Source organism: Lipophrys pholis (genome assembly GCF_963383615.2).
Source record: "Lipophrys pholis genome assembly, chromosome: 6".
NCBI classification, from domain to species: Eukaryota; Metazoa; Chordata; class Actinopteri; order Blenniiformes; family Blenniidae; genus Lipophrys; species Lipophrys pholis.
This window is the reverse complement of record NC_137629.1, coordinates 29,730,398-29,754,496: the sequence shown is the minus strand read 5'-3', so window position 1 is coordinate 29,754,496 and position 24,099 is coordinate 29,730,398. Positions and strand designations below refer to the sequence as shown.

General features: G+C 40.7%; 1 protein-coding gene across 1 annotated transcript in view; it reads left to right on the top strand.

Moving 5' to 3' along the window:
* The window catches only part of drp2 (dystrophin related protein 2), a 172,776-nt gene that overhangs the window by 88,257 nt on the left and 60,420 nt on the right, over nt 1-24,099 (top strand). The window contains exon 3 of the mRNA XM_080466036.1: nt 6,418-6,592. Within this exon, the coding sequence (XP_080322162.1) occupies nt 6,546-6,592 (47 nt within the window). The 5' untranslated portion in view covers nt 6,418-6,545. The remainder of the gene's footprint in view (nt 1-6,417; nt 6,593-24,099) is intronic.

The window sequence follows — 24,099 nt, the reverse complement described above, 5'->3', positions numbered from 1 at the left end:
ATGTAACACATAATTTATTGACATATTTCTCAAGTCCTCACTGGAGTAGCTTCATACTTTGCAATCTGTCCCTCATTACTGTTTCTCCAGCTGGCTCTCCATGTGTTTTCAGCCTTTACATTAATCCGACATCACATCATGTTTTATAAGGCATTGGGGATTTTTGACTTCTACAAAAACCAATAAAGAAATGATAAAGAAAATGTTCATTAGAGAGGATCAGGTTCCCACTGGAGCAGCTTCAAGTTCCCCCGGGGGCGTCCACACCCCCATTTGAGAATAATTGTTTTAGAGGACATCTTTGCAGCTCCCACGGTGTCTCTGTCATCTGATGTTTTCCTCCGACTAACCCCTCGATGTCTATTGCTTAGTACATCAGTGGTTTCTCTCTTCTCCAGGAAGTTCCAGATGGTTTCACTGGCTACACAGAAGGTTTGTGGCAGGGACCCGATTGATTTTTCATCTTCTCTCAGCTTCACAATCGCTTATTTTTCCCACTCATAGACAGCTGTCTGGTTTTCATGGTTTCTAACTATAAATGAAGTCTGCACGGGCAAAAGCCCAAAATCTGAAAGTGAATTTCAGCCCTCAACACTATTTGTTGTTGAAAAAAATCAATGTAATTTTGACACGCTTTTGCAACGAATCACGTCAGTCACAGATATCAGTACATCAGCTCACATCAAAAGTGGGTGAAAAAAAAATACGGATTGTTTGTGTTCGATTCTTTTCTTTTTTTTTCCTGTCAAACATTTGAAATTAAAGAAAAAAATAAAGTGTATAAACACTCAAACTTTTTTTTTTTTTTTAAGAATTATGGTGCCTAATAAATGTTCACAATGCACTGAAGGAGAATTGACCTGCATACAAAATGTCAACAATGGAATTTTCCCAGTGTTACTCATTAATGTCATAAGATCTGTTCTATATAATTGGCCCAAACTTACTATATGACGTTTTGTTCTTTTTCACTTTAAACTGTCTTATTCTTTCTTCCTATAAAATGACGTTAAATCTCTAATGACTCGTGAAAAACCTGTGTGCCTTTACTAATTCTGCGTGAAATAAAACCCTTAATTTCTATGCAGCACTTTGGGTATTATGATGCATGCACATTTTTGCAGACGGTCTCTAGTCGCCTGAAAATGGCATTCAAAAAAAAAAAAAAGCAACCCTTTTTTTTTCAACTGGTAAAGCTGACAGAATTTGGTATCCATGCTCATAACCATAACTTCTAGGTAGTTTATGAAGAAATTGAGCTTTGAGTTAATATATTAGTTATTACAGTGATTCCCAGTACTTTTGAAGTGTGGCAGTTCAATCACAGACAGACTTCATCCCCCTATCCCACATGATGTGAGTTCTTAGTACCGTCAAGAACACACAGTAATATTAGTATCTTGAAGATTTCTTGGGAAAGAAATGGCAGTAGTACTTGATCGTTGCACATTTCTACAACCAAACACTCCAAAAATGGTTATTTATACGTATAAAAAGGTTATATTTTGTTTTGTGTTTTTTCCAGGTGTCCATAATAACAAATTGCTCCGGTATCCTGTTTCGTCTTTCTTTAAGACACAACAGAAGGCAACTTTTAGTTCATTACCTTACAGTGATGAATCGGTGATGAGCAGTCTTCAGCTGATCAAACTGGTGGATCATGTGCTAACCCATTGGTGGTGCTGCTGCTGGGAATCTCAAGATATAAACAGATTTATTAGTATAGGGAAGTCTAAATGTCTCTATAAACTTTTATTGCGGTTATTCAGTCTGACTCAGATTGTTTGCACTGTGGCTTTGACCTTTACGCTGGTTATTAATTACTAATTGTGTGGGAACACTGATATTCTTTCAGTGGAGACGACATATATTTTATTACTTTATTACTGTTTTGTTCATCGGTGAGAGAGTGTGTGTAGGTCGAAGGACATCAGGCAGATGGCCTTTTCTTCCACTTGTTGTTGGAAGTGTGGAGGGGTTATGTAGGCGTGAGCAGGAATGTACAAAGACAGAGACGTCTTTGACCATGAGAGAAGTCCTTGCTTATTATGTCACCCATCTCTCTGTATCAATCCCCTCCCTGACTCCCCACCTCTGTCCTTCTCCTTTGGAACTCACGTTATTCCTCCTCTGCATGCCCAACCTATCGCTGCGTTCTCTGCAAAGCCAACCAACAGACAGGGTAAATAATGTCAACACTCAGTTACCCTTAGTGGCAACTTTAACAACGTGAGTGTGAGACTGGAGTCGTAACAGCACAGCAAGTCCGTCCTATTAAGGTAGGCAGTGCACAAGGGGAAAGAACTGCATTTATCTGCTGAGTTCCTGTAATGAGAATAAATCCTGGCTATCCTACCGCTTTGCTGAGATATCTGAGCTACTGTCTTGATTTCTTCTGATTAAAATCAACATGTAGACATAGTGCAGCAATGGCTTTGATCGCCTGGTGCTTTATCAGTGCGGTTGAACTGCCTTTTCTCTTTTGCCGTGAAATCTTACAAAGCTTTGTGTGCTATCTTTTGTCAGTTTCAGCTGCTTTGATATTAAATGCACATGTTGTTTCGAAAATGTGATTCCAGATTTCACTGGTTTGAGTGGTCAGAAAAGTGGGAAAAAAAAAAAGAGGACATGAAGCGAGATGTGCTGCCTCTGCTGTTCACGTAATTGGACAATTGTAAGGGTGTTAAGCCATGATTTCAGTAGGAAAATATGAAGGTGAGAGTCGTACCCAGAGCAGCCAGATGAATATTGTCTCTGTCACTTTGTGGCATGTCAGTGAACTCTCTGCTGGTTTTTCAGCGTCTTTGAAAAACACATAGTACCCGCGCTTGACTGAGCAACGCCACATCCAATCAAGGCAGTAAATAATGCATGTTTAAAGCTTGACTCATGTTTTTTGAAGTTTAAAGCGAGAGACAGAACCACCTAATGTCTGGCACTGTGGGCTGATACATGCCTGCATGATGCAGATATGTGCCTACCAGACAGCTTTAATACATGCGTTTGCGCGACATGATCGTTGCAGACATCATCTCCCTTTTGTGGTGGCTGTCATGGTGGCTCCCAGAGAAAGATCTTTTTTCTGTAAAATATTAAAACGGGCTTATGAAAACAATCTCACAATACCATCATGTGTACAGTACCTTTCTATGGAAATCTATTAGCAGATATAAGAGAGAAGAAGCTGGAGATTCGAAAGAGACACATCGTGCCCGACACCGTCTGTCACTCACTTTCCACTTCACTTGAGAAACAAACCTCTCTCTGAGCTATCTTTCACCCTCGGGGTATTCTCTTGATGTTTTCAGTGGTGTGGTTGATGGTTGTCATTGTTCAACTCCATTTCACTCCTTGAAGAGGCAGCTTCCCCAAGCAAACAAACAGTCGGGCCTCCGTTCGGCTCTTAAATTTCATTGTGCCATGTGTGGCGTCTGTCGCCTCATTTACATTAAACTTTTATTCACAAACACCGCGGCAGAGTGAATGAAATGTGTGTGCGGACTGTAAAACCGTCTGCTTTATTATTTGTCAAGGTATCAGTGCTCAGCTGAAGTCTGGAATGGTCACACGTGACTTGTGATTACTAACAGGAAGGAGCGAGATGTGCTGGGGAGTCACCTACACCGACAGGAGATGTCTGTGGAGGAAATAACGGATGACGTGGCAACTCAGCATGTGCATCAAAATCCAGTAAAATGCTACATTTCTTTCTATGGATTGATGCGAAAAGAGCAATGTCTATCAGTCTCTCGTCCAACTCAAATAGTTTCTGGAAAAAAAAAAAAAAAAAAAAAAAAACAGAAAGTGGAAAGATAAGTCAGTCATGCAAAAGAACAAAAGTAAGGAAAAAACACAGAATGAGATGAGGCTCATTAAACTGCTGAGCTGCAGGATAAATGCTGAAATAAACTAGAACCAAGACAAACTGGTGACTCACAGCAGAAATGAGTTTGAAACAGACTTGAAAAGACACAGGGGAGACATAGACAGAGAGGCACGGGTGCACATGACGGCAGTCCAAGAAGTGAGAAAATACAAAAACGGGAAACATGGTGCTGGAACGAGCTGGGGAAGATTAGTATGAGAATGAAATTAGCCTCAGAAAGGGAATAATGTAAATAACTGACTGGGTTATAACAATGGATCCATGGCAATCTTACAAGCGACTGGACATCTAATCCCTTTGAATTTTCTGGAAACATCTGAGAATCTATACTAATGAAAGTTTATGCTGTTAACAAATCTCAAAAGGAAACGAGGTCACGTGTAAAGGCAGAGTTCACTGTTAACTATAAGGGATTTAGTGTTTGTTTTGATAGCAGGATATTATGAGTGAGTAGTGGGAGTAGTATTTTATGAGTGTGTTGCAGCGGCTGGACAGCTGACGAGCTGCTGTGCGGGTGTAAAGGTTGGATTCTCCTGCGGGGAAGATTAAGATCGACCCGTTTAAAGCAATCTGATAAGAGCCTCCTGACCAAAAATCTACAGCTCCTTGAGTGTGCGTGTGTGTGTGTGTGTGTGCGTGCGTGTGCGCGTGATTGTGTGAGAATGCTATAAGGCTGAGGGTGTTAGCTGTGAAGCCCAGCTGATGCAGAGGTAAAGGTCATGAAATGAACACAAAAGACAGAAAGCCTCAGACAGCCCAGCCACCAAACACAAGATTTGTCTTGACCTCCGAACCTGAAAAAGCTTCTCCTGCACTGAATACTAGTGAATACCGTGTGTGTGTGTGTGTGTGTGTGTGTGTGTGTGTGTGTGTGTGTGTGTGTGTGTGTGTGTGTTACCTCCTTGATTTCTACCCCTCCCTCCAGCTCCATCATGGGGATTGCACCTCCTCATGTCTCGCCTCGCGTGCCCCCTCACTCTAAAAGTCTGTGAATCGAGAGGCTTTTTGTCTGTGTTTGTTTTCTTGAGTTTAATGGAATGGAATAATGGGATAAAACTGCTGGTGTCTCATGATTCAAGTTTTTCTCTCTAATGCCCTCGACCGGGATAACAACCCCGCCTCTGATTTGTTAAATCCATTATTGTTCAGTGTGTGAGTGCCATATTTTTTTTTATATTCTAAAGCATTCACATACATTTTTGTGTCTTTTATTTGGATATCATTCGGATTTACTGAACAGACAGACCACTGGATTTCACTTATTTAGCGCTTTTCAACCACTGGAGCAGTCACATTCACCCATTCACACATACATTCACACACCAATGGAGGCGGCGGCCATGCAAGGCGCTCAAATCCATCCATTAGGAGCAATTTGAGATTCATTGTCTTGCTCAAGGACATTTCGACACATGGACGGGTGACACGTGGTGATGGGGAATCGTACCTGCAACCTTTTCGATGAAAGTCGAACACCCTATCGACTGAGCCACAGCCTTATGATTTTTTTTTTTTAATCAAAGATAATGATTCAAAAAAAATATCATGATACACACCAAAACAACATGACCATCATATATGTTATTCTGAAAGTAACAGTAATAGTCTTTGTTGGATTGTATACTGCGTGTTTATGAGTGATTCTCAGCTTTCTGGAAAGTGATTCAGAGGCTCTTATTTCAAGAGTCTATAAATGTTCTAAGCTTCATTAGTAATTCTTCATTATAGGAATTAATGGGTTTTTCATCTTGAAAGGTGCCTGCCTGTGGAGGATTTTATATTTGATGTCATGGGATTTATCGTTTCCAATGATCCAAAATAGCATCAAATTGGTTAGACCAAGGTATCATATGATATTCTGCTTGGAAGTATCACTCTCGAGTATTTTGAACGCTTGATCTCAAAAGACTGACAACAGCTTAACCCAATTGATTTTACTTGAAAGTCATTTATGATTTTTTTTTAGTGTGTGTGTGTGTGTGTGTGTGTGTGTGTGTGTGTGTGTGTGTGTGTGTGTGTGTGTGTGTGTGTGTGTGTGTGTGTGTGTGTGTGTGTGTGTGTGTGTGTGTGTGTGTGTGTGTACTTCACTGGAGTGTTGTGAATTGGTGTCCTCGCAGGGCTCTCAGATTGGTTTCATTGAAATCATAAACGGCGCAATGCTTTTCCCTGCTGGGCCTGTGCATGCGCTCACATCTTCACAAGATCTCTTCAGGCACTGCACAGAGGATCGGTCTGAGAAATATTTGGTAATATTTGAAGGAATGAAGGCCGTTCAGTTACATCTGTGTGAGACAAAAAAGAGAAGCCAAAACACCTACAGCAGCCCTGCGTGTCCTCGGTTGGGATTCAGAGTGTGCCACTGATATCTATTGCTGGCTCTCTTTTTTGACGCTTTTCCTCAGGATTTGCCGAAGCCAGAACTTTCAGTCGTACCCTGAGTGGCTTCTGTGAGACGACACTCACAGCGTGTGATCCCGGGATACTCACTGAGACCGTTTCTTTCTGCTTCCTCCGTCTGTGTGTGTCTCCAGCTGCGGGGCGGCCCTCGTGGCCGGGATGCCACTGTGTGCCGTGCCAATCCACAGTGGACGGTGAGGGGCAGGAGGAGGGGACCGAGTGCAGGAGGCTGAGAGGAGGCGGCCCGCACCAAACCGCAGACATGAACCTCTGCTGGAACGAGATCAAGCGCAAGTCGCACAACATCCGGTAAGAGGACAATCGTTGGTAAAGAAAAATGATCAGCTGTTTGTGTGGCTGGGTGGAGGAAAATAGCTGCAATAGAAGAGTTTCAGGTGACGTGAACCACCGTCTGTTGCTGACTGCTCGATGGTAACAAAACTGTTGATTGCATTTCTAAACTGGCAAGTTTTTATTCTCAAAAGACATAAATATGCTAATTTCCTCATTGTGACTTTGTTAGGGAACCGACCATTTCCCTAAGACGCTTCTAATCAGTTTAGCGGTTTTCCACCATCATCTAAAGTCATCACCAGTGTGCCGGGATTCACTCAGTTTACTGAACATTTATTAGGCCAAGTAGATTTGCAGAGGGCTCAAAAAGAGAAGAAACAAAAAGACGTTCTTGTTATTTGTTATGTATATAAAAATGGAAACCAGATGTCTTACAATCAGTACATAAGTTGTTGTTGTTTGCGCACACACAGTACTGACATAATATCAAATAAGTAGTCATTTTCACAGTCCACCAAAATCAATTTGAAATAGTATTTAGTTAAAGCAATAATTAGCATCTCTGGCAGTTGACTTTTTGTGGTTAGAACCGTGGAGAAAACTACGTCCACTGAAGTCAGACTAGGGAGGAGAAGCTCCTGATGTGTGTCATTATTTTCATCTATTATGCTCTTTGTTTCCCGTTCTTCTCTGTATGATTGGTCTTGCTGCCTTCACAGTGTTCGGGCATTAAAAAAAGAAAGTATTGTCTCATATTGTGCCATCACACAATAATGCATATTTCAGTACTGCTTCCAGTAATCTTATTAATTATTTATGTAATACGGGTTAATGCTGCCATTGCACAAGTTACACTCGAGAGATTTGCAAGTGCAAAACAATTAAAGTGCGTTTGTGTTATTCTTTGATGCTTAATTGGAAACCGTCCGGGCTCACCGCATTATTTCTGCTTTCACAATTCAACTGGCATCCTGTTTAGACAATTGGCCCTTTAATTGCTTACTTGACCCTGATGTATCTAGGAAATGGGTGGGGGAGGTTAAGGAAGGATAGTTGTTAAATTGGGTAAGACAGTTTCCCCCTGCAGCCCCGTGTAATGAGATCACTATGGATGGCCTGCAGTGGCTGCACTCTGACTTCATCAGACTGAGAGGAGGAGGAGAGGAATACAGGAGGATGCTGATGGAGGGAGAAAGAGAGGGAGAGAGGGAGGACCGACAGCTGGTATTAAATCATCACACGGGAGAGACGGGTTGCAGGGGAGTAGGAAGGGCAGGAAGGAAAGAAGAACACAAGAATAAACGAATGAACGAGGAAGAGCTCCAGTGAAAAGCTGTCGTAACCTTGAGGGAGAGTGCCGTCCAGAGGAAACGTCTGACTACAATTAATGCCAGTGGCTGGACAAGTGCAGACAACCAGCTTTTTAATGGCCTGTCTGGCATTGATTGACAGGCGTTTGAGGCTTTGTTCCAATGAAAGTCATGGCGGCTTTGCTCTATCCTTTAAACTGTCTTACATTATCTTCCACTGCCGACTGAAAGTAAGTCGAACTTCTCCCGTTGTGCTTTAGTACTAATTTCCAAAGAAGACTGGGCTCCAGGCTCACAATGAGATAAGTTCTGATAGTGGGCAGGCATAACGTTCACCATGATTTTAATTTAGTTTTGTAGCCAGTGTTACTCAGGAAAGTAATTTTTTTTACTCATTGCCTCAAAAAAAATGTGTCTTTGCACACAGAGCGACCTGAGGAAAGTAACTTGTTGCACTGCTCATTACAATATAAATCTAATATGCAGCAGAAGGGTCTGCGATGCATCGCTTCATAATTACATATAAAGTTAAGCCTGTGCAGCCACAGATATTCACTAATCCTTCTCCTAATAGGAGGACAGTTGTACAGTTTTACCTTGTTCTTAATATCTGAGAAAGCTAAGAAAGAAGCTGCTGAAAACACTAAACTGGTGGCTCAGTTTCCACTGTTTACATTTAATCATAAAAATGAAAGAATCATCTTATGCATGCAGAACTTGATGCAGAAAATTAAGGGTTCATGAAACAGCCTATTAATAATAATTTGTCGGGAGACAAAAACCTGCGTGAGTGTCAACAAGGACAAGTTTTAGTCTGCAAAGATGAAAAGGCCATCTGATATTGCTCACTTACTAGAAACACAAGTGTATTGATTTCACATATTTGGTGTTTGTTCACTCCTTCAACAGTAACATCACCCACACACACACTCATGCACCGATGCTGACGGCGGCCATGTCGGGTACTCAGTCCAAACATTCTGAGCAGTTTTGGCGTCAGTTTCTTGCTCAAGGACACTTCGTCATATAGGGATGAGACATCAAACTTGCAACTTTGTGATTGGAAGATGACTCGCTCACAAATTGCAAACAGCCTTCCTATGGACTGAAAAGGACTCAGGGTTAGAGTTTAACCCCTTTTTTTTTTATTCTGTATTGGTGGAAGTACTGGATGTTCCTCCTTTGTGGACCACACTGTACATGGAAATGTTCAGACCCGAGATTTCAAACGGGTGGAAGCAGTTTTTTATTTATTTATTTATTTTTTGGCTACTTTCAATCAGCTGAGTTTGCCGAAAACATTCTGTGATGCAAGTAGCTCAATGGCTGAAATCGGCAATCTGATTACTAATTTGATAATCGCGTGCCACATTGCAGCGACTTTCACCCAACAATAGTGTTTGGTGAGATCAATAATTAACATGGAATGCAAATAGCTGCTAGTAGAAATAGAAAATGTTCGTGTTGGAGGGATTTGTCACAGGGTGGGCAAAGTAGCAGCTCAGTCTGCAGTGGAGATAAGTGTTTTTACAATATTCCTGCCAATCCATCCCTCTGACAGTTGCTTCAGTGTGAACAAAAGTTGTGAACTGATCGACGGCTTCATCCTCAGAGTCACGCCGCTGAGACCCCCCCCCCCCCCAAAAAAAACAAAACGCTCCTGTTTCTGGGAAAACCCAGATAAGTCAAGAAATGAAGATAAGGAGTAAATATGGACTCATAATGCATCCTCTAAACATTTACAGATGGCAGTGGCACAGAGAATTTATCAGCTTGACACAGTGTCGCTCAGCTAATTGGACTCGGCGCCGATAACAGAAGGTTAGGGGTTTGATCACTTTTTTGGCATCTCGCATTGGAAGTTGGCAAACTCGGTCCTCTGTAAGCCACTTCACTCTCAAACACCAGCTGTGTAGCATGTGTTACCAACTGCAAAACACTGCTTTTATGCCAGTGGCTAAAAATATAGACAAGCCATTCCTACTGCTGAGTGCTTTGTGCTTTATCAAGTTGTTTAATGTGTTGTAGAAGAACCGAGATAATAGCTCCAAACAAGTGGGCCACATCAGCACATCCTTTGTCTGTCATAATCACAGCTGAATGATTACGCGTATATATATGGGTGCGAGAGACATTTATTACCACAAGCATATCGCCGCCATCTGTAACTACCGTGCAAGGAAATACAGAACGAACATGTGGGTGGATTCACAGAATTTCTGCGATTTTCCAAGTGCAGTTATCGTTTTGTTAAACGATGTATTATTTTGTAATTCACTCACTGGACAGTTGTTTAATTATCCAAGATTCCTTCTTTATTTCTTTGTTTTGCATATTTACCTTTCGTGCCGGCAACATGAGGGCTTGTGGCAGCTTTCTTGAAACCTGTTATATCTGATCGAAGCGTCTCTTCAAACTGTGAGGAAGACGTTAGTAGACGTTAATCAGGGGGCCAGGGGGGATGCCTTTTCCCAATCTGATTTTTCATAAATGCTGAAGGTAAATATAATAAGCATTCTAATAAAACCCATTTTTTTTGCTTCCAAACCTTTTGTTGACAGTGTAATAGGAACACATTTAAATGACAAAATAAGCTTTAGTCTATGTATGATTACCAACCACATTTATATTGTGCTTTTTATTGATTATTGATCTTACCAGCCGTTAAAATCATAGGGATTTTGATGGATCCTGCCATACTATTGCATTAATATACACAGATGCAGAATCCCAAACACCTGCAGCTCTACAACTGCCTTCATGTACTGAGAATCAAGACCATAAAGTGCAGTGTCTGTGTCAATATTAATATAAAAGTAATCACTTTCTGAGAAATGATTAGAACAAATAAAATCAGATTAAATACTTTACTCAGTATCCAGATAGTTTCTCAAGTTTCTTTGTAATCATATAGTTGTGGAAGTGTCAGTGTCATAAAAATGAGCAGAGAAACCACGTTACAGCAGTCATTGTGGAGGTTATGTATGAGGAGTGCCGCTGTGGGCCACGATAGCTGTATTTTGTGCTTCAGTTCCGAGGGGAGCTCGCACATAACCCATCCCCCTCCCGCACTGAAGTTCAAGGACCCTCTTCAATTTTTCTTTTGCACCATCATCAGGTCAAAATGTCACTTTGTCCATTAGTTGAGTTTATGAGCTAAAACCTGCTAAGCTAATGAGATTCCTGTCAGCGACTGTAGTGCTTAATGTTTCGTGCAAATTAGTAAACATCCGAATAGCAATGAGCTAACTTAGGTGGTTCACGTTGTGAGCATCGCACCTGGTGAATGTCAGCGAGCGAGCTAACATTATTTTTGTGAGCGTGTTAGCGCGCTGATGTGAGCATTTAGTGCGAGCGCAGCCTTAAAGAGCCGTTACGTCTCCGCAATCCATCAGGAATTCATGCCAGATGGTCAAATAGCTTGCTCGGCATTCGAGCGATTCCATAGTCTAACTTAACAGAATTCTCAGTCTCATCTCCTGTAATGGATTGTTTGTGTTGGCGTTGGATTGCGACCAGCTGTGCTTTATCCTCTTCTCACAGTCGCGTACTTTTGCAGTCAAACAAAACAGCCTGTTGCTGAGTCATCACAGGTTTCACCTAGTTTAGTGTTTTCACAGAATGCCTCTTAGTCACGTACGATCGATCTTCCGTTGAATTTTTTTATTCTTTTTTAAATGTTCTGTAGCCGATTACTGGTAACACTGTGAGGCATTGTTGATTTTTCAGGCTGTGCCTCATAGTGACGTGCCCACTGTTTTGCACTGCAGGGATTGCCCACAGGGGTTGGTGTGGGTAGCTCAGTGGCATGCTATGAATTTATTTGCCGCATGGCTCAGATAACTGCAGAGAGCCAACCTCCCACGCTTAGCGTCTGTCTGAGGGCAAAGGAAGACCTCTGAGTCTGCTTTTGTGTCTGCGTGTTTTTTGTTTTTTTTGTCATTACCACGATGCCCTGTCTCTATTCACAGCTATAGCTGTCTGTACCTTTTTCATTCAAGGTCTGTTTCATTCTTCTTCTTTTTTTTTTTTTTACCCTTCCTTCACTAATCTCCTGATGTGGTTTCTTCTGCATTGTCACCCTGCGTCTCTGTTGTTCCATCTTTTCATATGGCTACTCACACCTGAAGCAGAAACTGCGATCATAGTGCGAAGCCCCTTTGGTTGTTCTATGTCCCACTTTTCCCTACCACCACCCTCAGGGGAGTCACACTGTCTTGCCTGCAGGACTCGTTGAGCTCCAATTACATGTTAATGATAATTGTATTGTTCAAGGTCAGCGGTGAAAGTCTTAACTCATCTGTAGCGCTGTCGTGTCGCGGTTGCAGGTGTACTCGGGACTGTTTTTGAAGGATTCAGCCATCAATCATTCAGTTGCTTGAAAGAATGAGTTTTGCTTTCACTGCCGCCTCAGGATCGTTTCGAGATTCAGTGGTTTTATTTCTGAGGGAAGAAAAGAGCAGCATTCTTCCAAGATGCTTTTTATTTATTTGCTCAGTCACACAGTATTACTCTGTAATACTGATGGATGAGGTCTGAGGCGAGGCCAAATATTGTAAATGTAAGCCATTTGTCAGGGTTTTCATCCTAACTTTGGTTCCATTTGTAAGCTGTTCAAATGTCTTAATCAATTACTTCATTTTTATAATTAATGCAGGACACAGGCAATGTGTTCTCCTTTTTTTTTTATGAGAAAGGGCCATTAATACTAGGAAAATGTGTACCTGTGTTATCCCTCTACCAGCTGACTGTAGTCGAAGGCAGGATCCATGACAGTACAAACACAAACATACAGGGACAATTTAGAATGACTAGTTGACTTAAAAAGCATCTTTTTGTGAAAAGGAAATCTGCATGCATGCACAGGGAAAGCATGACAATTATTCATCAAATGTCCCCCAACTGGACTTAAACCAGGGTGTTTTCATTTCGAGGCAAGAGAACCAACCACTATACCGCTGGGTGGTAGTTAAAGCCTTTTAAGACATATAATCGTAGTGGCAGGCTTGAGAAAACAAACTTAGATACACAGATAAAAGAAACCACAGGGGAATTTTCTCTCTCTCTCTCTCTCTCTCTCTCTCTCTCTCTCTCTCTTTCTCTCTCTCTCTCTCTCTCTCTCCCTCTCCCTGTGTGTGTGTGTGTGTGTGTGTGTGTGTGTGTGTGTGTGTGTGTGTGTGTGTGTGTGTGTGTGTGTGTGTGTGTGTGTGTGTGTGTGTGTGTGTGAAGCCTGAAATTAAACTAAAGTGAGAAGAGCACTGAACTGTGCCTTCTTACCAGTCATCTGGTGCAGAACAAATCAGACGCGGTTTGCACAGATTAAAGACAATGTTGGACTTTTTGGACCGCTCCAGTGTTTGACTAGCATGGAGAGGGGAAAAAATGAAGAAATATCAGGTTTTGTGCAAACACTGTATCCAGGCATGTAGAATGGTTTATATGGAGCAAATCCAATCCCCAAAGGAGTGAAAACACAGTGCCGTCAGAGCCCGCGAACAATGAGAGCTTGAGGATTTGAGACAGATTTTGTAAATTAGTCGTGGTTACATGCCGCGCTGCACACTAAGACCTGCAGGGGGGGTGACGGGGGGGCAAGACTTCAACTCTGTGCCTTTTTTTGTTTTTACAACATCATGGTGGATCAAAATTGCATGTTCAGTTTTACACATTATAGAAGAATGAGCAACAAATGAAAAAGATTATAGTTTTTATTGGTATTTTTGTGTCATTTTCTTTGTATCCCTTAAAGTATAAAACAAAGTACTGATAATGTAGTTAGCGCTGCTTCCTCCACAGAAGTGTTTCACAAGAAAACTTGCAACAGGACACATACAATAAAGCAATTAAGAAGTAACTGATGGCAAGAATTAAAGGTTACGCTTTATATTTACAACTATAAGGTATATTTTCCTCTTGTAAATGGCAACATAACCAAAAGATACTGAACAACAGTTTTTTTCAAAATAATCATCCTAGGATGAACATTTTTACGTGGGTCGTCTGTGAAACACATTTTAGTCACATCTGGAATATTCTTAAACTTCTGAAACAATAAAGTGCAAATTTGCTCATTTGACACAACCAACCTGTTCTCAATGTACCTGTTTTTTTTTCTCTTCTGGTGCCTGAAGCAATGTCCCTGCCTTCGGCTGCGCTCTGTAATATTGTTTAGGTTTATGTTTTTTTTAAATCATGTTTTCACATTTCTCTTCTTTTGATCTATTTATCATCAGTATTATATTTCAGCGATGAGTTGTTTTGCCATCGAGCTATACTCCTGGTATATAGCTGCATCCTAGTTTAGTGTATTTAGTCTGTATACATAGGGATGAACGGTGGAGTGCTGCTCAGCACTGTCGCTTCATGGCAACAAGGTTGTGGATTCACATTTGGGCTTTTGGTTCTTTCCTTTTGTGGAGTTTACATATTGCATTGTTGTGATGTGGTGATTTGCTAAAAACAAAATGCTGGATTCAGGGTTTAATTGCTTCATATGTCAATGCTGCATTAAGGCAAAAATAAATCAAAAAGTCTTTGGTCTGCAACTCGGTGACTGTGATGCTCGAAATCGAAAATCCACCTTGTCGAGTCCTCTCAGTGTCAGACATTAATATGGTTTTTCAAGTGGTGTTTATTGTTTTATGTAACATTGAAAATGTTTAATTAAAATTGAGTGACTTTTTTCTGTATTTATTTACTATTTTTTTTGCAATCATACTTGCTGTATTTAAATATTTTTTTTTACTGTGAATTAAAAATATATGTTTGATGCAATTCATATCTTTTCAGGTCTCATCTTTATCGTAAGAAATAACATTTAAGCGTTATTGTGAGTGAATCCTGGCAGCACGAGGCTCAATGTTTGCTGGAAAAGAAAACACCGGAGTGTTGATGTTTGAGGTGTACAGGTAAACTAAAAACCTAAAATTGCACATCAATCTGTCAGAACAAGTTTGCCCTAATGTTTTACTGTCCATCCTACATAGACCCTTTATACAAGTTAAGGTTATTGGAGCCTATTGGAGCTGACATGGGGCAGATGGCAGGGTACGCCCCAGACAGGACGGACACAAACTGACAAATATCCAAAATTCTGCTCTCCAGTCACAAATTGAGCAAACAAGCCTGTTTGTCTGATCACAAGCAACATGCACACCCCCTACTGAGAGACACTTTTGTGTACATGTTGACATTTCACCTTTATTTTCACCACTTGACCTCCAAACGAGACGTCTTCTCTGACTCAAACATGCGCTTTTATGGTTTTATTGGTGAAAGATCAAAGATCAAACGCAAATGTGAATACAAAACCTATCATTCATACGACAAACCCATTGGACATTCACTTGCAGGCGTAGGGCAGTAACTCTGGTTTCACTACGACAGCCTGCCATGTTTGGACAGAAAAAAAAATAAAATCTCTTCACGTTTAAGATTTCTATGGATGAAAAGAAGTGTACTCATTACATGCATTAATTTAGATTTCCATTTATCTTTATTTCCGGTTAATGAAAAGCCAAATGAGTTTCACAGTGCAGTCTAATTTTTCTTCCTTTGTTCATGTCAGATTGCGTTGAGCACTGAGATGAATGACGATTCAGTCGAGCCCCATTTATTTTCCCTTGCAGCTGTAACAGTCTGGATTTCTGATTGCTGTGCATCGAGAGGACTGGGAAGTGTGGGGCCTTTCTATGAAACTCAGCGGCAACGAGCTGTCTTTAACCATATGTTTAGGATCCATCCACAAGAAAACCTACACAGCCACAAAAATAACTTGAAATAAAAAGCGTGACTGTATTCAGCAGCACTTTATTATAATCATTAGTTCAATATGTATTTTGGTCTATTTTAGGTGCTTGTTGCGTCTGAAGCATTGTAATGAATTGTAAAATATTAGCATATTATTGTGTTAATGAGAACTTATAAACCACAAATACACATTGCAAACTCTCCCGACTGAAGGTTGTCACATAAACAGAAATATGTGTCCTGCATGTAATTAGCGAAATAATAACAATTAACAATACAACATCCCCTTAACACCAGACAGCCAGCGAACAGATTAATACACAGAGGCAAAGAGAAATGTGAAAGTGTTCATTAAAAGACCAAAAGAAAAGAAAAAAAACTAAGAAAGATACATAAGTGAATGTTGACGTCTTGTTCGTTTAAATTGGAGCTTTGACAGCCGCTCTCATCTAAATAATAGAAATACAATCATATTAAAGAGCCAGAACAGTAATGAAAACATGACTAATGGTTGTAAGTGTTTGTATTTGGACTTATATGGTGGTTTTGGCTCAAATGGCTGCAGGAGAAAAATATTTTTCATACTCAGCTTTTTGTGATTGGACACTCCAGCTTACTAAAGCTGGGGGGTTTATTTGTTAGAGTCGGATTCAGCTGACTGACCAGAATATTCATAGATCACTGTGTGCTTTAGTGAGTCAGTGTGATCAATGGCCAGTCACTGATTAGCATTGTCCTACCTAATCATCCCACCACAACAACCCCTTCCAAGGCTGCAAAGAAAAAATAGTTTGATAGAGAAACAGTTGCAGTTTTGTCAAAAGAAAATCTTGAGAAATTACAATGACATGATTTTGACTTCATAAAATATATTGGTGACATATTTCTTCTATCAGCTTCTTGCGCTCGCCGCTCTGTGAGGCATAATAATGTCGGAGAACAGCAGTGATATTTATTCTGGCGATGCAGTCGAACCCACAAAGGAAGGGTTCACTCATTGGACACAGTTGAAGAAGGGGAGTCTTTGTTCTCTGCGTTTCTCAGCCCGTACGGTATCTTTTTTCTTTCTTTTTTTTTACAAAATGTAATAGATGAGCATCGGGGGAAATGATACAATGATTCCACACGGTCCGATGCACAAAAACAGTGATAAGCATGCAGATCCATAGCTCCATGAGCGGACACAAACACCCTCATGCTCAATAAAACAGAGTAACGTCTCTGATGGAAAACATCTGCGCTTAAGCTATACACAAACATGCACATAACAAACCTGCACAATATATATTGCTGCAAAGTCTGTACGCATATACTGAATATAAAACACCCTGGTTTTAGTGGAGTTGTGGGATTGTCTGACCATTTCAGTTGTGGCCTCTCATACGTATTATTTGTCGCCTTTTGTTATAGTCAAGTCCCACAGTTTCCCAAAACACCTTTTACACCCTCTCACGTGCAACATAAAACAGTAAAAGAAAAGGTTTTGTTCTTGTTATGCGTCTGTGCATGCTCTTCTGGTTTTCTTTACATCCATGTTGTATTTTTGCATTTGCATTCAACACAGTATGTCTATATATATATCAAATGTGGAATGAGTGTTCTCCACAAAACTTACATTATAATAGCCTGTCTGGATGAAGAAGACCTACACATTCGTCCATCAGTCCATCTTCTATCCCACTTATCCAATTCAGGGTCTCCACTGGAGCCAATCCCAGCATACTGTGGGCGAGGGCAGGATACACCCAGGACAGGTCATCATTCTGTCACAGGGCAAACACATATAGACACACAACCACACACGCTCACGTTAGGGGGAAATTAGCATCACCAAATACCCTCACATGGTTGTTTTTGGACTGCGGAAGGAAACCGAAGTACCCGGTGAAAAACCCACGCACACGGGGGGAGAACATGCAAACTCCAAACTGAAAGGCCCCGGGCCGTACTTGAACCCTTTTCGCTGTGAGGTGAGAGCGCAAATCATTACTCCGCTGTGCACGAAGAAGGCCCACGCATTGTACATTACATATTCTGAGGACAATCGACATTAGTTACTTGTATAAGTTCTGCATGCTGCGGACGAGAAGTTGAATTTAATGAGGTATTTGAATTTTAGTCAATTATAGCGATGGGTCACTCTGATGCAGAGAAAGGCATTCCTCTTGTTATGATGAAGACATTCTAGTTTCTTGTCTCTCAGCAACAAGGTATTTTGTGCATGACTCAATAACAACCATGTTAGTCATCTAGATGACTCAATAATTAACAGCAGTCCGGAAGCTTCGGAGTTCACAGAGCTGATTGCAAGCTGAATTCATCTCCATTTAATCAATTTATCTGTTTGTGGGCAACGTGGTGGTGTGGTGCTTGATCCTCTGACCTCACAGTCTAAAATCAAGTTAGATTGTTGGATGTGTTGAGTTTGCATGTTTTCCCGAGCAGTGCACAGATTTCCAGCTTCCAGAGGCATGCTTGTTTGAATGGTCACTCTAACTATTGGACTGTTATTTGGTTTCTTTCTCTCTGCGTCAGCTCCTCTGCTGCCCAGTACGATGAAGTTGGTGTAGGAGATAGATAGATTTTAGTTTGTTACTGGGTCATAAGTTTGCGGTGTCATTCTGAGTTACAAGCAAACAAAGTTGACTTGTGCAGCCATGAAAGACTGTGAGAGTTGTATTCCCGGTGGCTGTCAGCTGATGTATGTATTCAAACGTTTACAGTGCTTCTAGTTGTGTGAAGCGACCCTGCTGGCTGGTCCGCTCCTGTCACTCACCAAGTACGTTTCTCACAAATTCGTGTAAAAGATGTTGGTTGGAAGAAACGCTTTAGGCAAAAGCATCAGTTAAAAAAAAAACAACAAAAAAAAAAAAACCTCCTCCTCCACATGAGGATTCCCCTGAATATATCACACATGGCACACCACTACCCCTGCAGTGCATGAAATCAAAGAGGAGGCAGAACGAGGGAGAGAACAGAGAGGGGTGAGGCTGGAAACGTGAACACGCCGTTCACATTTTACTGCTAACACGCCTCGTGATTTATTGATATTAAAGCTCAAAATGTTCTATTATGTTTTGCTTCGATTTGAAAGACTAGCACACGCAGCAACTTCCCAACGAGGGACGCATCAATTTTTGCGTCTTTAAAATGCTCAATTCTTGCGAGGGATGGGAGCTTTCTCAGGTGGTCAGGTTTTTTTTTTTTTTTTTTTCATTAAGAGTAGTTGTATAGCACATCTGTGATCAGAGCATGTGATGTGCATGCACGTATTTCCATATGTCCCCTGAGAAGCACATGGTGTTGCACTTGTCTAAACGTGGACTATTTTCTATATAAAAGTACTTAGTGAACTGACGAAGAATAATCTCCTGCTGTCTTAACCTCATCATCTCACCAGGTCACCCATGGACGTTTACTTCCTTTTACCGTACATAATTTCCTTCAGACATTTAACTGCAGTGATTGGCCAATATAACGTTCCGACATGTCTGTGTTTACTTCAGGCGAAGTCTCACATCGGGTGGTTCTTTTATGGGTGATTGCCAAACATGTGCACCGCAGCATGCTTCAAGAAATGGCATTAATGCAGGACTAGGTCACTTAATCATTTCACATTATGCACACTGTTTTGAACTGTGCAGACAAAGAACATCATTAGTTTCGGATCCACTGCTGGAAAGTCTAAAGCAAAGGCAATTTGCACCTACAACTTGAGTGATATTTAAATTCTAATTACGAAGAGGTAAACAAATATCAGCGTTTGAGGTGTGAGGGCTGCTCTGAACAGGCACACAAGATATGTTCTTTGATCAACATGACTATTAGTTAAGTCACGATTTAGAAAACCATTTAGGTAGAAGGATAAAACTATAATACACAAGGGATAGAAGGTGAATTAAAATAAATGTTGGTAGTAAATTGTATCGAAGAGAAAAATAAAATGATGAAAGCCGCATTAACGCAAAACCATAATTGTAACAGGTGCAACATTTGCCATTCGTACATGAAGAGCTGCTGAAATAGTTTTAAAGTGAAAACCTTTAAACACAACATGGCAAGTAGGTTGTTGATTTGAGTGCATTCTGTGCAGAGTTTGCACGTTCTCCCTGTGCATGCAGTGGCTTTCTCTGGCAACTATGGTTTCTCTCTACCGTCGGAAAAAAAAGTACATTGGAGAATGATTGTTGCCCCTAAATTGTTTTTCGGTGTGATTATGAGTATGTGTGACTTTTTGTTTGTCTGTTTGTCTGTTTGTCTGTTTGTCTGTTTATCGTGAACTAGTGGCCTGAGCTGTGTGCATTTAATTGGGTTTAGTGCACCATGACTCTGAATTACTCAGAGCGGTATAGAAGATAAATGGCTCGACGTGGGAGAGTTCACAGGTTCCCTGCTTCAGTTAGATTTTAAGATACTTTACTCTTATCTTTTTTTCTTAGGAAAAATAAGATTATTCACCATTAGGACTGTTTCTTTGTCAACCCATTGATAAAGATGATTCATAGACCACAGCAGAGCGTTCGTCAGTTGTGATCAAACGCCATCAAAATGCGCACCAGCCTCATTTCCTGTCAGCAGTGGTTACCTGCCGACCACTGCTGATGACAAGATAACGGCGTCTTTTGAAGTTGTAATTGAAGATTAGGACAATCATTTATCTCATGTAGCAGAATTTAGTTGATTTAGTTGATAATGCTTTCTCAGTGATGCCCCATGAGATCCCCATAAAGAGATCAGTGAATCGGCTTCTTAAAACCTTCTCTTCTGTCGTGTAACATCATAAAAATAAATATTTAACATTGATCACATTTAGCGGAAGAGTCACAGATAACTCAGTTCCTCACAACATGATGGAACAAGTGTCGCCTTCTTGATGATTATGCTTCACATGAACCGTGTTTCGTCAGGCTTTTCCAGGCAAAAGTTTCAATAAGGCCAATGATTTTCAAACAGTATTTAAGGATCTCACAAAATCACACAGTCATAACAGAATCAATTTCAAAAGCATTGAATCTATTTTTTGCCACTCTATTTTTTGAATTGGGTTTGGTTTTGTTTTTGCAGTTGTTGGTATCTGTTATCGCAGCCCGTGGAAGACGGCAATCTTTGTATAAAAGTGAATTTTTCACAGTGAAAAATGTGGGGGATGATGAAATTGTTTTAGAAAACTCGGTCATCCCCAGCATGAAAGCAACCAAAATCGAAAGTACGTTTATCGGCGAATACCTTTACATGCAGTCGGGCCTTTGTTTGTATGGAAACTACCTTCATGCAACAAGGTGCACCGTGGGAAAGATAGTGGATCAAAAGAGAATAAATCTGATATTAGTTAAATGAAAATAAAAAGCAGAAGCAGTTTGCAGGAGAGTGCTGCTCACTGTCACTGGAACAATGACTTTTTCACACAGTTTGTTGTTTTTTTTCTCTGTGTGATAAGAGTGAGTAACTCAGCAGCTGCAACTGCGTCATATGAAGTGCCAAAATAAGCTCGTGTTGAATAATTTTGTTATACTCTTATGATTCACATCAATCATGAGTGTATTTATTCCACATTGAGGGAGAATCATTCTCCTCTTTTATGCTGCAAATAGTCATATAATTTACAAATACATAAGCTTCATCTGGAGCAGCACAGCTTCAGCCTCTTTGACCATAACAAGGTTAAAAGATGCATGAACTTCATCTGGTTTTTAATTCACAGCAAAGCTTTTTTTTTTTTTTTTTTTTTTTTTTTTTTAAATAACTGTGCTCAGTCTTTACATTTGTATTCACACTATCTGTATTTCACTGCGTATGCATTCCCATATTGAGTTGCACATATAGCGATGCTCTGTAGCCTTGATGCATTGCAATGGAACCAGGAATATTAATACAGCCGAACCCACCTTTTCAGCTAAAAGTGATGGCATGACAAATGGTTTGGGTCTCAATCTATTTTGATTCAGGGCCTGTATCTCTTGGGAAATATATTTTTCAAAAAAACGTATGGTCACCTTTGAATACCTACCCTCTCAACTAAATGCTGTGCTGCTGTGTCACACTTCTCTGCCAGCTCTTACAACATCCCTGCAATTGAGAGAGAAGGAGACCGAGAGGTAAGACAGTGGGAGGAGGGTGGCGAGTGACAAGGCTTCTCTGGGCTTGCAAGCTCCTCTTTCTTAAAAACAGTAACACTGTGCACATCTCCTATGCACTGATTAATCACCAAACAGAGCACCAAGTCTGTAATCGTTCCTATTGGTTACTCTAATTTCTGTTTGAGCATATTATTTATTTTGAATGTTTAACTGTCAAGAATTGGAGGAGATGCACACGATTGCAACCTGTGAGATTACAAAGTCACACAAAAAGCCAAAGTCAAGGTTTATTGAACAGCAGTCTGGTTTTATTATAGCCCAAACTCCGTGATTAGGTTTCTTTGCCGCAGCTACCAAAGTGATGAGCCGATACCATTTCAGTGTCGTTCTCAAGGACATCCAGATGTTGATTGTTGCCTCAGTTGTTACCTCCATATTCACATTCATAACAAAGATCAGTCTATATAATGTTGGGTGTGCAATTTTATCCCCTGTGTGAAACCAACCCAGGAAATGAAAAAAGGTGGGAAGCGTCTGCTGTATTCAGTGTGAAAATATGTTTGTACTTTGACAGGCAGTCTCAGTTCCGACTATACCTTCTTATTCTGTGCTCTCTGGTGGGACTGGCTCCTTTTCATTCTCCTCTGTGATGCCAAGAGATGATTCTGTATGTTCAGGACGTCCTTCAATCAAGGACAAACTCAGGAAGCACTCTGCTATGGACTCAAGCTTCCCCATTAGCCCATTGGTATTGATTGATGCTGGTGTTGTCATCAAACCTGTTGGCTGTTATTGAGCTATGTTGGACGGACGGGCAGGCACCTTCAGAGGACACGGCATCGCTCACATTCATGTCCTGCTGACTTTAACCTCAACCAGAACCACTCCTGGGCTAACCCTAACCTTTACCTTAAACCAGCTCTAACCTCAGACTTGTGACAAGCTGAACAGATGATCCTCCCCCGAGCCCTCTGCAAAATTAGCTTTTGAGATTTACAGTATTTTTTCTTTCTCTTTACCGTCCACCCAACACTTGCAAAATAGGGATTCCACTTTTATCCTCACAAGGACTATCCTTTCAGATGAGTGAGTCATGCAGACAGATGAAACCAGGTGATCGTTATAGTCCTGCACAGTAAGTTTGAGGAAGATTTTTCCACTTTAATTAGATTTTTTTCCTCTGGAAAGTAAATAGCTGTAAAGAGAACCAAGTGGCCGTCACACCTGACATTTGAGTTTTGATATTTTTGCTTTGATACTTTTATAGTTACTGATGAGCAGTGCAGGGGAACTAAAAGGTGATAGATGTGTGGCAAGCGTCTTTCAAACCACCACTAACCATTGTTATAGCTATCCTGGGTTTCATGATGCCAATAAAATGCCACTCTGTGCTGCAAGCTCACATATATAATTGTGCCTCTGTGAAAACACACACACGCTTGATGAGTCACTCTCCAACTCTTCTCTAACTGTGTAGACATCAAAATACTGCGAACCTCAATCCCTACCTTTAATCTTAAGTCACATAAAACAATCATAAGAAACAAAGATTACGTTATCTTGACAGCAATGTCTGTAAATCACAATTTCAAAACACAAGTCAAAATGTTGCAGCGAATACAACCGGTGGTTTTTACATTTTCATGAATATGAGTTCTGCAGTTTATGTTGAGTCAGATCTCACGCTCGTAGTCCTGGGGCCATGAATACTCGAGAGCAGCAAAATCTGCAGCTCAGAATAGTCACCAACAAAAACACCAGTGGCTTTTTGGAATAACTTAATGTGAAGGTTTAAAAAAAGGGTTTGTCCTCAAACAAAAACAAGTGAATGTCTCTGAAGAGGATATGATTGTTAAACAATCCATTTTTTTCCAACCCTTTTTATTAAAATCTAATTTTGAATTTTGCAGCAAAAATTTGTACAAAGATATATAACACGTACAATATGGTATACAGTACAGCCCAAACCCAAGATTGTTCCTACATGGACCCAGAAATGTGATTCAACTCCAGCAAGCGGTGCAATGTGCCGTCTATATTTGCGTACTCACGAGCGTTTTGCCAAAAAAAAAAAAAAAAAGCGTTCTGCCATGTGTTGGATCGAGTTCAAATGAATCTTTGCACAAATAGATGAGCCGACATGCTCGACCTGTTTCGGTCCTTCTCTTCGCTGCTTTTCCGGACACATACACTGAAAAACCCTGGCAACCCCCGAGTTTACTGCAGTAAAAATCTGCCCATAAATACCCCTCAAATTAATATCATGATGTTTCTGGGGAGGTAGAAAAAATAAAAGCGTACTGGCAGACCTTTAGCCTGGCCTCCCTGCAGCTTAGCGGGGCAGGAGTTGTTCTTGGCAGCACCCGCCATGTGACGACGTTTCCAT